General features: G+C 47.1%; 1 protein-coding gene across 1 annotated transcript; it reads left to right on the top strand.

Annotated features, from left to right (window-relative positions):
- Positions 1 to 53: 53 nt before the first annotated feature.
- On the top strand, positions 54 to 6,480 carry AHSA1 (activator of HSP90 ATPase activity 1). Its single transcript, XM_026120428.2, has 9 exons — positions 54 to 494; positions 1,109 to 1,299; positions 1,478 to 1,560; positions 1,924 to 2,041; positions 3,721 to 3,809; positions 4,150 to 4,284; positions 4,890 to 4,991; positions 5,728 to 5,779; positions 6,178 to 6,480. The coding sequence occupies exons 1-9, from the start codon at positions 415 to 417 to the stop codon at positions 6,348 to 6,350; spliced, it is 1,023 nt and encodes a 340-aa protein (XP_025976213.2). The 5' UTR covers positions 54 to 414; the 3' UTR covers positions 6,351 to 6,480.
- The last annotated feature ends 9,123 nt before the right edge of the window (positions 6,481 to 15,603 follow it).

Below are 15,603 nucleotides of genomic sequence, written 5' to 3'. Positions count from 1 at the left end.
GGCGACCCCGCGCCCGCGGACTACGAGTACCGACATGCCCTGCGCGCTCCGCCGCCCCGCCCGCCGGGGCCGGACTACAGCAAGTCCCAGCAGGCTGCGCGGGGCGCTGCGGTGTCTGGGTCGGTTGCTACGGGCGGCGCCGCCGGTACCGGGCAGTGAGCGCTAGGGACGGCCGTGGCGGCCTGGCCGTAGGGGACCGGCTCCAGGAGCTGCTGGAGCCGCGTGGGCGGAGCGGGGAAGCGCTGTCTTGCGGCGGCGTGGAACCCGGGAGGCAGGGCCCGGCCGGGCGGGGGAAGGGCGCCGGAAGGGACCGTGCCGGTGACGGAAGCCGGGAGGTGGCGCGGCGGCCGGCGGTTCTAGCAGTTTCCACGGGCGGTCGGTGCGGAGGCGGCGGGCAGGGCAGCGGTGGTCCCGATGGCCAAGTGGGGAGAGGGAGACCCGCGCTGGATCGTCGAGCAGCGGGCGGACGCCACCAACGTCAACAACTGGCACTGGTGAGCGGCGGGGGCGCGGCGGGGCCTGGTGCGCCCGGGCTGGGGAGCTGGGGCCCTCCCTGGCCGGGGAGAGCCCGGCCCGGTGCCCCGGGGAAGGCCCTCCGCACCCGTGAGTGTGTGCTTGGGGGCAGGGCTCTGGGTGGTGTGTGGGGGAGGGCCCTCTTTCCACCCCCCACCACGTGTGTATGTTGGGGGGGGAGCAGGCCGGCGTTGCAGGGAGGCCACCGCTCCGTGTGTGTGCGTGTTTGGGGGGCAGCGGTCCCGGGGGGGGGCTGTCCCCCACCACCTGCGGCTCTGTGCGTGTTTGGGGGGGAGAGGGGGTCCCGAGGATAAGTATCTGTCATCGTGTCATTCCCTGCTCCCCACCACCCCGCTGCTGTGTGTGTGTGTGTGTGTGTGTGTGTGTGTGTGTGTGTGTGTGTTTAGGCCAGAGGGGGTCCCAGGGATGGGTGTGTGTGCCCCCTTCTGCCTGCCTGCCTTGCCCTGTGTATGTTGAGTGTTGGAGGGAGGGAGGGATGGACTTGGCAGATGCCCGGGTAATCCCTGTATAAATGGGTATCATGACCTCTCCCAGATCTTCACACTCTTCCCCCTACACTCCTCTCTTTTCGCAGGACAGAGCGGGATGCCTCCAACTGGTCCACAGAACGGCTTAAAACTCTCCTCCTGCCTGTCAGGGTAGAGGGTGAGGAAGGGGCCTGCGAGGTGACCGAAGTGAGCAAACTAGATGGCGAAGCCTCCATTAACAACCGCAAAGGGAAACTTATCTTCTTCTATGAATGGGCTATTAAGCTGGCATGGACCGGTGAGTGATGTTCTTGTCTCCTGTTTCACAGCCAGGTTCAAGTATAGAATTAAGGACACTTATGTCATCTAGGAAATAATGATAAAGAAAAGTAATTTTCTTGTGATACAATACAAGCTTGGTCTTGGAACAACCAGAGTAAGGAACGCTAATCTCAACAACATCACTGCTGTTGCAGGTACCTCAAAGACAGGAGTGAAGTATAAAGGGTACGTGGAGATTCCTAATCTCTCAGATGAAAATGACATTGATGAAGTTGAGGTAAGCTATTAGCTAATATTACTGACTGTACTGCTGTTTACTGAGTTCTTAGAGTGTTAATATTTCCATGTTATATTTTAAAACAATTGTAGAGGGCCTTTTTAGTGTTAGGAACTGCTTAAACCCATGTTCTATTGTTACCAAATAAATTTCTGTCTTGTAGATATATGGGATCTATAGCATGTGAAAGAATTTGGCTAGGTGTATAATTTATAATGGGCTAGCAGTAGATGAAATGAAAGACTAAAACTGCACAGCTTCTTGTGAAAGCTTAGGCCAAAGCCTAACTGTGATGTTGAATCGATTACTAAAAGGACTGTGTAAGTGTGGTTCTGTCAACTAGTACTTGTCTTTTTGGTTTAGATCCTTGTCAGCCTTGCTAAAGATGAGCCTGACAGCAACTTGAAGACACTGATGAAGCAAGAGGGTACAAAAAAAATAAGAGATGCAATGAAAACTTACATCAGCACTCTCAAAACAGGTATGAAGTGAGAGGGAGAAGTGTTTTGGGACCTCTATGGGCTAGTGCTAAATAAAGGCTTGGAGAAAAGAGAGGAGGGAATAGCAGTTCCTCACTTCATCTCAATAGGAAGGTGTCTAAGTGACAGTTGTTATCTTTCTGTCTCTTTTGAAAAAAGTTAGTGTTTGATGGGAAGCACTTCTGTCTTTAGATCCTCTAGCACAGCCACAAAACATTGTCTTCAGTGATAATCCAATAATAAGCAGTGTTTTCTGATACGTGTTTTAAAACTGAGCATGTCATTCGTGCACTGAAGCCTAGTGATAGAGGAAATGATGCCAGTGAAACATGTATTTGCTGCCACAGTAACACAGAGTATTGGTTACTGCATGTGGCACAATCTGGCCTTTGGCTGGCTTGCTTTCTAGGAAGATGGTGTTTCCTATCTAGTTTTCTGGTTTACTAGTTTTTGTTGCTTTTCTCTTCTGCCACACTTATAAGACAGGATGCATCTAGTGCTATTTGGATTTGAGAAAAACTGACAGTTTGAAGTTGCTCTGCAAGTTTTGGTGTCATTGAATGAGCTGTCTTAGCATTGGGAACAAAATTATTTTTTAGAAGATAAGTCTCCTTGGTTCCAGCAGTTGGAGTTAAATCAGTATGCTCTGGCTGAGTTCTGCTTTGCTTTCTAGTACAGGCTGGGAACACTAGAGATGCTTCTTATATCTACTTACCAATTTTACACCATACACATTAGATATTGAAGTTTTGCTCATTACAAATATCACTGTTCACTGCTTTTCCAGGATCAAATTTCTGTACACCTAGGTTTCTTAAAGCATTTTAATGCTCAAGTTGGGAGGTGCTGTCTCCCAGTGGAAGATGAGAATATTATTCAGAAAGAACCATATGATCTTGTGGGCTGGAGGGATGTAGTGCACATTTTAATAAAATTCTGCTGTATGATGTAATTTTGCCAGTTTGAACAGCTGAAGAGGATGGAAAAGGACCAAAGTATTTTATAATTGGCCAAGGCAGAACTGATAGAGCTGAGAGGGGAGGAAAAAAAAAAAAAAAAGCAAATGTGATGACGAAAGAGGCTGAAGCTTCTAGTGGAGTTGCGAAAGTACTTGTGCTGCTGTATAATGCACTGGTGAGATCTAACCTGGAATTCTGTGCAGAGCCCTGGCATCTGTTGTCAAAAAAGACAAATTGAAGATGGAGTCAGAAGCAACTTCTTTTCTGCACTACAATGATCTGAAAGATGGAGAGCCCATCTAAAAAGAAATGAAAGAGCTTGGTTTCTTTAGACCAGCAAAATTAAAAAAAAAAAAAAAAGAAGTATTTGAGATGTGATTGCTATTTATATTAGAGAGTGGAAGAGGAAAAACAAGTGAAGTATAAGGCTGATATTGGTATGAGAGCAACATGTGTAACAGAGCAGTAAGTATATCTAGGCTGGAAATAGGAAGGAAGTTCCTAACTGTTTATGTAGTCAGGTTTTACTATAGCTGTCAGTGGAGAGCAGTGAGGGCAAAAGAATTGATTGCTTGTAAAATGAGGCATGATTTATTTTCTTTTTAACTGGTTTAAAGATGTGGGGAGAAACCAAAAATCCCTTTCTGAGTGTGTTTCAAAGATCAGTTAAAAGGTTTATTTGATCTTTTATTAGTTTCATGGGCACTCTCCTGTCTTTCCAGAGTTCACCCAGGGCATGATTTTGCCCACAATGAATGGTGAGCATATGGAAACAACACCTCAGGTGGCGCCTAAAGCAGAAGACCGCAAGGTAAACAAAACTATAAAAATGTGTTTTGGGGATATCTGAAGATATATATAGCATATAAGATACTGGGGTTTATGACAATGACTTGTTCTGTTTATAGGATATATATTCATATATATGAATATAGAGTGTATATTTGCAATCTGTGGTGCAGGTCTGAGTGTTTCCATTTGCAGCATGTGATATTTTTTAATTAGTGTGTTAAATCTGCTTTATACTCTCCAGTATGGTGTAATTACGTTTTTCTGTAGGATCTTTGTTTCTCTCTTGGATGTGTGATTGCTTGTTGAGGTGTGGTGGTGGTGGGGAATGTGTGCTTCAGTGCTGTTCGTTGTTTTGTTAGACCGCTGCTAGCAGCAGTACAGCAACATCGCAGTCCAAATCCATAGGAGTCAAGATTCCTACATGTAAGATCAGCTTGAAAGACACTTTCTTAACATCTCCTGAGGAACTCTACCGGGTATTTGTTACTCAGGAGGTAAGTCTATGATTATTCTGAGAACAGCGGTTCTTTGCACAGAGAAGGCTGTACCTAAGAAAAGGTGTTCTGTAGGACACTTATGATGCATGAGAGTGGAATAAGAAAGCTGGCCTGTAAAAAAAGGTGCACATACAAGCTTTGAACAACCGTTTCACCGTGTTGAAAATGAGTGGGTTAATGCCAGCCAGAAGCCAGTTTCAGGTGGTTCTCAGCACCTGTCTGTAGATGCATCCCTTTCTGCATGTGATCAGATCTCTTGTGACTTACAGTTTTGGTGGGTTTGTTTGTTCCTTTTAAGGTTAGGCAGTCTCAAAGCCAGAGAAATGCTACTTAAGGAATAGATTCCTCCCTGCACACTACTGTGTGGTTAAGGAGCTAGGGTTTCTTTTCCCTTGGCAAGCGAAATGCCACTGTAGTGGCTCTAACTTTGCTTTCCTGGCTGGGACGGGTTTTTGTCTCTTTTTGATAAAGACCTTACATTATGGACTTTCCTGCTCTTCCAGAAGTTGTGGAACTTTTGTAGTTGGGTGGGAGGCATTAAGCAACAAGTTTGTAATCAAATAATGTCAAGTAATACAGGTCTCCTCCTGAATTCTTTGCAGATGGTCCAAGCTTTCACCCACGCACAAGCAGCCTTGGAGGCTGATAAAGGAGGCAAGTTTCAGTTGCTGGATGGCAGTGTCACAGGAGAGTTTGTTGACCTAGTAAGTACTAGCCAGTGCAGCTGTATCTTGCTTGGGAAGGAGCATGTTAGTTCTTGATGTGTCTATTCTGTAACAGTCATTCAATTCAGTAATCCTGAATCCCTCCCTGGTGCCAAATCATTATATATAATCATTGCAGCTACTGAAGGTCTCCTTATTGCTAGGAGACAATGAGTTAATGTACAAGATATTAGCTTGGGGCGAAAAATCTGGCTTCTAGTCCTTCATCTGCCCTGTTATTGTGTGTGGGTTGTTGTTTTTGTGTGTGTTTTTAAATTATTTTTTTATTTAATTGTGGGGGCAGGGAGTGGAGCTCAGAAGCAGTGACTGACTCTTTTCCACTATAACCCTCATGCCACTTAAGTCTTCTGAACAGAGACATTGCATCACTGTTTAAGACTCTGTGTCAGGAACTAGTCTCAGTGGCTTCCTTATAGCAGTATGTAATAACTGAACATTATGTACAATATTCAGAACTTGCTCCCCTATTCTGTGGGTTGTACACTGCAGTCTGAATCTGAGACAACTTTTCTCTAAGCCCTTGACATATGTGCTTCAGGTCTAGCCTGGCCTGGCTTTCTGGTAAAAGGGTGGAAAGGAAAGTCACCTTTAAGATACTATTTTTCATGTTTTTCAAGTGATTATAAGGATTCAGATCAGGCACAGTTTTAGTTCTTTTCTATTAAAGATTGCAGGGTTTGCAAGAAATACTAGTCCTCAGTAATTTCTTTCCTAGGTCCCTGAGAAGCAACTTACTATGAAATGGAGATTTAAATCTTGGCCAGCTGGTAAGTAGTCCAAAAGTGGACTATGATATTGCAGCCCTTGCCTGTGTTCAAAGAATTTCAGTTCTTTTTACCACACTGCACTCCAGCTAGCGATCAGGAGGGAGTGGGAAGGCACATGCAGCATTCTGGGAGCTGCACCAATCTTATCCCAGCTTCATATCCCAAATGACTGGGTCAGCACCATGAGCCACCGCTCAGGTGGATTAGGAACAACGAAGTAGCAGCCTGCTCTGCTGCAACTGCTTTGAGACATATGAAAAGGGAGCCCTCTCCTCTCTCTAGACCTGCCACTGTCATAAATAGATCCTTATGGGAAGGAACCGGGAGAGTATTGTTTTTGTTTGTTTTGGGGGGTTTTTTTGTGCTATTTTTTTGTGCTAACCTTTTGGTTCCTCCAGGGCACTTTGCAACAATTACCTTGAACTTCACTGACAAAGGTGGTGAGACAGAAGTGTGCTTGGAAGGCAAGGGCATTCCTGCCAGTGAGGAGGAAAGAACAAAGCAAGGCTGGCAGCGCTACTACTTTGAGGGCATTAAACAGACATTTGGTTATGGCGCCTGCTTGTTTTAACATTGATTGCTGGGAAGGCTCTGCTCAAAGACTGCTGCACGGACTGATAAATTTCTGACCTGTCCCTTTCTAATCTTGGCCCTCTGCTGGGAAGAGTGGGATGATGGATGATAAGGAAGGCCATTGAGCAGTGCCACTTTCAGTCCCTCACTGCTTTGTGCATGTCTCGTGCTGCAGGGGGTTCTCTTACATGTACATAATTCTATTCCTAAATAAACCTAACTTAAAAAAAACACCATGAAATGTGTGTGTTCAGATCAGCTTGAGTTCACAGGATTGGTGGCTAGACTAAGGGAGGGGTATGGCTGGAAAAACACGGATCAGCGAAGTGTGTTGATCCCAATGTGATTTACTCCTCACTTCTGGGTGAGTAGAGAGCATGAGCCTGATGCAGTTTTCAGTCTGAGCAGCTGCTCATTTTCTCTCTGCTTTTGATCTGCTGTTGGTAAATGTTTCAAACCCTTCCCATTTCTGAAGGAATCTAAGGCCTTGTTCAAGTGATTTCTCTTCTTTTGCACATGCCCCTCTTCAACACCATCCTTTTAGGCATAAAAGGATGTAGAGCTAGGCATGCAAGCCTGCCCTACAAGAATGTGCATCATTTAGTTGCCGAATGTCCAAGAAAATAAGCAAACCACAGCTAGGAAGACTTGTACCTGTAAGAGGGTATTCTAGTAAGGGTGTGGGGTCCAGGGTCAGCTCCAAGAGCTTCAGGCCAAGAGCTTCAGGCCAAAGCAAACTCTGATCTTGGTGGGGGTGAGATTTGTTCCTGTAAAATAAACAAAGTGCAGTATTCCTGGCTGACCCCACTTCAGCTGTTCATCCTACTGCTAAGGAAGGGGAAAAATCACTTGTTCTTTTCTGCTAGTACGGTTCATGGAGATATCTTCTATGGTGATTAAACCTCTTGCGGGGGGGGGGGGGGGGAGGGGGGGTTGGGGATGATACACTTCCAGTGAGGAAATGCCAATCTGCTTAACATCTAGGGAGACTCGAGTGCTCAATTCTGCCTTTGATGGATGAGCTATTCATTGCATTTTCTGCTAGTATAGTACATGGTAATCAGCAGAGCAGCTCTAGCTAACTATAAGTAATGTTACTGAGTAAGAACTGGGGGTTTTTGTTTGGTTGTTTTTTTTCCTTCTTAATGGCATATCATAGCCATCAGAGGAGGACTCAGGAAAAGAACTTCAGTGCCTATTTAAAAGGTGACTCAAGTAAGTATATTTGTTTATTAAAATAGGGAAAACATTTCTAGTCTTTTCCCATCATTATTCCAAAGTGGTTATTCATGGTATAGTGTGTATGAACATAAAGTTACAGAATCACAGAATAGTTGGGGTTGGAAGGGACCTTTGGAGCTCACTAACTCACTTGCTCAAGCAAGGTCAGTGAGAGCAGGTTGCCCCAGACCATGTTTCATTGGTTTTTGAATATTTCTGAGGATGGAGACTCTACAACCTCTTTAGGCAGCCTGTTATAATGTTCTAATGCCCTCACAGTGGAAAAAAATGTTCTTTTGTTGTGTTTTGGTTTGTGTCCGAGTTCAAGAGCGTGGTATGAAACTAAATTCTGTATTGTGTATTTATCTCTGCTGACCTATGGCTGAAACTGAAGTTGTATGAAGGACCAGGTACTAGTAATATGGTGGGGCTTCCCTATGTCCACATTTCCCTCTTTTGCTAGAAAAGTCACTACAGGTATTTTGTCAAGATGCTTATGCACAGGTGTGCTACTGTATGCAGCTGGTAGACTGCAGGAGTCTAATGTGATACAAGCACATTGGCATTACTCTGCAGCATGCATGTATGTTTTTGTTTGGGAAATGCTAGGCAAATATGGAAAACCTTAAATAGCAGGCTTGGCAGATCTGTCCACAGATAAGACAAGAGCTTTGATGTAAGGAAAACAAAGTTATTTAAAAATAGAGAAAACGAGCTTATTCTGATTTAACTTGAGACAAAGTTGATACCTGAATCATTCTTTGTATTTTACTAGCTGTGGCAGCAGCTGGCCGCGCTGTGGCAGCAGTGCTCCCGGACAGGGAAGTACCTTCTGGCATAGCTGAGCAGAGGGCAGCAGAAAGTGGGCTGTGCTAATCACCTGCTGCTGGAAGGTTAGGAAGTGGGACAGGAAGGCAGCTGAAGTGGAATTTTAATTGCCTTCCTTTCATCACAAACACGGGTTTACTTTGGGCATCCTGCTGCTACTCTAATAGGACACGCTATGGCCTCTGCTAGCAGCCCCCATGCACAGGGTGGTGCGAACTCAGGCTTTTGCTCACAGGCAGTTTGAGAGCTCTGGTAGACATCTTCTAGCAAAACTGACTGCTGTAAGTTATGCTGGTGCTGTCCCAGCTGGCTCCCAGCCTCTTGAGCTGGAAATCACCATCTCCAAAGCAGCAGAACAGGATATGTAGCCATGCTTTGGCTGTTCACATCAGAATGCATTGGATTAAACCACTGGCGAAGGAAAGCCTGTGCTGAAACATTGGACTGTGAACTAGCAGTTAGCCTGAGATGCTGAATGTATCAGGATATGCTGACTCTAACTGGACACAGCCATGGTAATCTCTTGCAGTACTTCTGCTGTTTGCTTAGTGAAGGCGATCCAAGCCTGAAGTTGCTACATGATAGTAAAAGTCCCTGTGCAACATCTGCCTGCTCTCTGCAAAGCTTTGCACTTGTTCATCTAAAGCTGACATCTGGTGCAGCCATACAGATGCTAATGAGAAACCCAAGACCTTTGTTTTACTTGGAAGCATCAGGAGATCTGAACACAGTTTGCAGTCCCTCAGCTATTTGGTGGGGGAAGGGCTATATAAGATGAGGAAGAAAAGCAAGTTCATAAATATTCCTGCCCAAAAGCTCCTAAAGAAACTAAACTGACAACAGATAAGAGAGAAAGTCTTGTGAATTAAAGAAAATGAAGGTTAAGGAAAACAGGAAACAGAGCGTGAAGTAAACAGTGAGTTTTTCACAGTTATGGGAGGTCAGAGGTGGTGCTATGCTAGATGGCTACACAGTTAAGAGGCAGATGGACAAGTAAGGAGCAATCATCAAATGAAAAAAGCTGGGTCACAGCAAGCAAAGCTAATGGTTCTTTGAACACACTTAGTGAACCTGGGAATTTCACGAACAGCTATGGGTGTTGTGGGTGCTAAAAGTTTACATGGTTTCAGAACAGGAGTGGACAAATTCATGGAGGGCAAAAACCACCAATGGCTATTAAACAGAATAAATACCATATCTGGCCCAAGAAGTCTCTTGGCTACTAGATGCTGGCAACTAGGTTATTTCAGGGAAGCAGCAACACATACTTGCTCTTCTCTTTACTCTTCCTTCCTATTTACCTGCTGTTGACTGCTGTCAGGGACTGGATGCTGGTTTAGGTGGACCAATGATATGATTAATTTTACCCTTCTAATATACTTTACAGTTATTTACATATGTGAACCTTCAAAAGGGACAGTGGGGCCAGAAATCAAAGGCTGAAACCCCCTAACCTAGGTAATTATAAAAAACTGCTTTGAAATGTCAGCTCAACCCTACTTCAGTGGCAGTGTGGTAAGAACATACAAATAGAGCCAGGGTAAAAGTAGTTGGATATTTCCAGCATGACTGGGCTTGGGGCAGTTTACCCTAAGAGACATGCTTGGAGAACTGGAGCAATCTGAAAATTCAAGAAAGATGGGAGGGAAGGGGGCAGAGGGGAGAGAGAGAGGAGAAGTAGGACCAAGGGAGTTAGACCAGAGATTCTAACGTCAGTTCGTGGAAAAATACTGAAAAATACAATCACTGAATTTGTAAATACCAAGAAAACCAGGCAATAAACAATCAATCAGCACCATTATATCACATGCGACTCATATCAAGTCTATCTAATTTCTTTCTTTGGCAGGGTATCTGGGCTTTATTAAGACTTCAGGCACTGCTTCCTATGATATTTTTATTAGCAAATTAGGGAAGGCCTAATAGACCCATACTGAAGCCAGTATTTTTCAGTATAGAAAATTACATAATTGATAATGTAAAAATCTTACATAATTCACAGCAACAGAAGTGCTGTAAAACCCTTAGAAGATGAATTTAGAATTGAAAATAATCTTGACCAAATGGGAAAGTGGTCCAGAAAAAAAGTGTACTTGACCTTATTGAATTGCAGTTTTACACTGAGGCAGAAACAACCAGTAACACGTGTGCAAGAGGAGAAACAACAGGCTTGGCAGCACATTTGTGAAAGACGTTTAAGCTGGGTGGGTTAGAGTGAATTTTCAAAGGAACATAAATTTAAAACCTCATAGAAGAGAACAAAAGCTGCCTGGACAGGCTGTTTTATGTAGGCCTCATGAAGAGATCTTTCCATACAGCATGATGAAAGCCTCCAATGAGACCCTGTGGCTTCAGTTTGGGGCGCCATATGTCAAGAAAGATGTGAATTTCTTGAAGCAAGTCCAGCGGCCAGCAATGAAAATGATCAGAGGTCTAGAAATGCTGCTTATAAGGAAAGAATGAAAGCATTGCATTTGTTTAGTCTAGAGAAGAGAAGACTAGGGGCAGGGAGGAGGGAAATACAGAGCACAATCGTAAAATTCTGCAAATACGTGAGAGGTAGGAGCAAATAAGGAAATAGTATGCTTTCTGGGACCACTGCAGATAAGATGTAATAGTATTAAAATAAAGCAGGAAGGATTTAGGTTAGCTGTTAACAAAATATTTCTTCCTGCAAGAACAGTAACGCTGAAAGATACTGTGGCATCTCCATCACCGGAGATCTTTAAGCTCAGGGGAGAGAGAGAGAGAGAGAGAGAGGCCCGTGGGTGAGGAATGATTTGCTCGTGTCCCCGTGGTGGTAGGTAGGCTATGCGATTTCTCAAGGTCCCTTCTAAACCTGTTTTCTGTGGTACGTCCCACCGTGTGTACAGGCTGTGATGCCGTGTGGGGCTTTCTCCCAGCCGTTTGGACGCCCGTCAGCCACCTCGCCAGCCACAGCCTCAGCTCCCACCACGATCACCGCAAACCAAACCTCACAGTGGCCAAGCTGCCACAAGTCACCCATCACCAGTAGCCATGGAGGGTCCTGCTGTACTGGGGTGACACGGGGCTGGCCGGGACACTGTGGCACCTCTGTCATGAGGCAGGCGCATTTCGTTTGCCAAAGGGGGTTATGAACAGCCTCCCGCTGCCGAGGAAACACAGCTCGGTGGTGTCAGTGCCAGCTTGCGCTTTCCAGGCTTGCTGAAAAGACAAGTGCTAAAGCCTCCCTGCGGTGGGGCCGCTGCCAGCAGAGCTCTCCCTCCCGGGGCCTGGCCCGCTGCCTGCACCACGGCGGCACATAGCTGCCCCCAGCTCATCGGGGCTGGGGCTGGGGCAGCCACGGCAGCGTCCCCATCCTCCAGCATCCCGATGTCTGGAGATGGTGTCCAACACCTCCGAATCCAGCAGCAGTGCCTCGTCCTGCTCGGGACAGGAGGCAGCAGCATTTGCCCAGCACGGCGCTGGGGCTGCCCTGCCCTCCCCGCGGGACACCCGCGGCCTGGGCAGGTCGTCACCCCCGGGCCAGGCAGCGAGGGCTTGTCCAAGAGACGGGACATGGGTTTAGGCCCTTCCTTGTGCCTGCTGTTGTCAAGCAAACAGAGGTGGTGGCCAGCGGGAAAAGGCTCATTCAGGGAGCCAGGATCAGGGACATCCCGGGTGACGGCTGGGGTGAGGGAAAGTGGAGGGACTCCGTGGGGGCACAGAGCCACGGCGCCCCGTTTGACCCTCACCCTCACAGGCTGGTGCTTGTGGGGTGCCTGGTGTCCTTTGGAGAAACGGCTTGGTGACAGTCAGGTCCGCAGCTGTCTGTCACCGCTGTGGCTTGACGAGGCCAAGGGTGGTGTGGACCAGGCAACAGCAGGCCAAGGCACGCCGGGGAGCTCTGGGCACTGCCTGCCTCCATCTGCACAGATGGCTTTAGTCACTGGCTGGTTAAAAAACAAGCACAGCTTATTGCTTCTGGTCCCTGTAAGCATGACCCACGGCCTGCACGCAGGAGAGGGGACAACTGCCGGCATGGTATCTGCGCTGGGGACAGACTCTGTGTTGCTGAGGTGTCCTCAGACTACTCCTCTACGCCTCGCTACTCTAAAAAAACATTCCCCAGCAGCAGCACTATCTTGTAAGCGCGCTCGAAGCTTTGAAATCTGATGCTGGTTGTCCTCAGCAGCTGGTGTCCTCCCTGGCCAGTCCCACCTGGTGGGGAGCGGCGTGGCCGGGTGCTGCTCGCTGCTGGACCCGCTCTGCCGCAGGGCCGAGCTCACGTCCGTCCTTCCTCCGTGGTCGAGCCGCACAGGGGCTGTGGGGAGCAGGGTTAGGATCCCTACCGCTGGCTTTCCATGCAGTGAGGAAAGACTAGCTGACATGCTTTCAAGGACGTGGAACAAAGTGGGGATAAACCTGGCCAGCTGGGCTCATCTCGGGCGTTTCCAAGGGGCAGCTGTCTGCACATTGCTGCGAAAGCAGGGTGAGACAGTCCTCCTCCAACTGCAAATGTGTGGATCCCTCTTCTGTGGTGATGGGGCTGCTTAGGCCCAGCTTGTGGGTACTTTTGGCAGGGTTGCCCCAGCATGACTGCAGCATCCCCAAGGCTGCAGAGTGGTTCTGCGTCGGGCAAGGGTGTCAGTGAAATGAGAGCTGAGAAGGGGGCGGCCTGACAGCAGCTGGGGCCAGGAGCAGGAGCACCAAGCTGTGAGGAGGGAATCTCAGCACGCAGGACTGAAGCACGGCTCAGGAGACCAATTCCTGTCATGAGTGCCTCTTAGACCAGCAGTCATGCTAAAGCCAGCAGGGCTCTTGCTGAAAAAAATCTGCAGCTCTTGTAATTCTTACTCTTGCACAGAGAACCTGGTGGCTGTGTCACACGCTGTCCCCACCAACACACCTCTGGGAGGGCGCGATGCATTGCACACAAGGGAGGCTTTCTGCAGGCCAGGAAGGAGACTGCTTGATTTCTCCCTGAAAGGGTGTGTTTTTTTGTTTTTTTGCTTTTTTTTTTTTTCCCTTTCCAAAGCTTCAGTTTTAACTGAAGGCCTACAGCCCATCACAACCATTTTTATAGCTGAAGGCCAAGCCTTGTGGTTCAGGTCTGCTCTATGGGCTTTGGCCAAACTCATCTGGTTTTATCAGCCTCTGTCTTCTCCTTCCGGAGCAGCTCGTTCTGGGCCCAGCTGGGCTTTATTGTGTGTTTTCCAAGAAGCAGATTCTTGGAGCAGGAGCCCTGAAAACAAACAAACAATTAGTGGGATCCCTGCTGCTATAAACACGTTCCTATGAAATCCCACATTCTTTCCTGAGATACAGGCTGCACTTGCCCTCCCTGTCCCCAGGCAGCTAACCATGCAAGGCTCCCTTTGAAATGTCATTCACAGTAAAAAGGTCCCTGCACTGCCTACTCCCTACTCATTTGGGGCAAAGATGGAAGGTCAGCAGGGGCAAGCACATACTGACAACATCACGCCTAAGAAAATCTGGGCGCAGAGCTGTCTGTATATGAATTAACTTAGCTATGAGTCAGATGTCAGAGAACTGGTACAGCTGAGACACATGAAGCTCGCTCTTTGGCCTGCTGGCAAGTTAAGGCATGATAAATCAGCCAGACAAGAAATCTAGGGTTTAAAGCAGAGGGCAAAGATACAGGTTGAGACTCTAGCTTTCTAGAAACTTACTATGTGACCTTGGCTAATGCCTCCAGTTCTTAGTGCCTCCTTTCCACACCTGCAAAATTAGCACATTAATTCATCCTGTTTCCCCTCCTTTGGCTATGGGATTTCTATAGATGAGGAATGTTTGGAGCAGGGCTCAGCATCCAGCACAGCAGGGGCCTCATCTCAAGGCATGAAGCATTAGGCCCGTTATACACAGTAGTAACTATTGACTGCCACACCAGGTTAGGAGTGATTTTTTTTTTTCCTCCTGTGCTGCTTTTTCTGCACAGCTGAGCTCGGCCTGGTCCCTCCACTCTGGTCTGGGATCCAAGCAATAATGTTTTTGATGTTGCAGAAAGCTAGTGGAAAGCTCAGCTTGACAAAGCATCCTTCACCCAGAGGAGCTGTCTGCTCCTCCTCAGACAGGGGCCAGCAATGGCGCCAAGCAGCTGTGGAGCAGAGCCACATGTTGGACTCGCAGATAAACCTTGACAGATGTGCAGCCAGCAGAATGACAAAAGAGCAAGAGAGAGGGAGGGAAAACAGCTGGAAATAGCAAGAGCTTGGAAATGGTCAGAATTTATGCAACAAATTAACAGGAGCAAAAAAGTTGTGATCCCTCAAAAGCTTTGCATATCCCTTGGCTATCATTAGCTTTTGGCTAGGGAGGCTGTAGCCAGGCAACATCTTGTCAAATCAGATTCCCAGCTGCAGTGATGCAGTTTTGTCACCCACTCCCATGTTCAACACCTGCTTAAAGCAGTAAGCTTATGTAAGGTCAGCAGGCACCCAGGTACTGCTAGGTTGCCCGTGGAATAAAACCTGACTTCAAGGTTCAGTTAGTTCTCAGCACTGACCCTGACGGTCTGCTTTTAGAAGTTTCCTTCATTGTGACCAGACTTTCACATACTGGTGGCCATGATGGTGTGCTCAGGATAATATCTTTTAGCTAGAATTCTTGCAGCACTTTCCAGACCTCCTTTTGTCTCCCATTCCTAGGACATCAGTTCCTGTCTTCCTTGTGCTATTGGTTTTATTTCATCAACACTTTGCAATTTTGTCTGCACTCAAGGCATGGTGGAGAAATGCCTTGTCCCGAAGAGTTTAGCGACTAAGCAGAGAAAATAAGAGGTGGGGGAAGATGAAGTAAGTTAATAGATATGTGGAAAAGTGATGTGGCTTGCTGAAAGTCATACAATAAGGCATGGGCAGAACAATGGAAAATAGTATTATTATTTCACCTGTTTTTAATGCTGTGGTTCCATCTATTGGGCTATGCCATCTTCCATCCTCTGGCTAGCACATGATCTACATCCACCTACACCACCATCTTCAGCTACATCTACACCTCTCTGCAAGGCCACTTTTGGAGTGTGAAGCCTTGGGATGATTCAGAAACACAGGGAAACCAGAGGCTGCTGAAGGATAGTCCTAAAGCTAAGTACCCAAATCCCTTCAAACCTAACATGGCTGTTCTGCACCAAACTCACATGCTCGCATATGTGGGGCTACAGCCATTGATTTGGGAGCCCTGTGGGATGAAGTTTCCAAGCATCACAGACCAAACTG

Source organism: Dromaius novaehollandiae, chromosome 5 (assembly GCF_036370855.1).
Source record: "Dromaius novaehollandiae isolate bDroNov1 chromosome 5, bDroNov1.hap1, whole genome shotgun sequence".
In the NCBI taxonomy this organism is placed as follows: domain Eukaryota; kingdom Metazoa; phylum Chordata; class Aves; order Casuariiformes; family Dromaiidae; genus Dromaius; species Dromaius novaehollandiae.
Note: the sequence above shows the minus strand (reverse complement) of the source record. Positions and strands in the feature narration are given on the sequence as shown.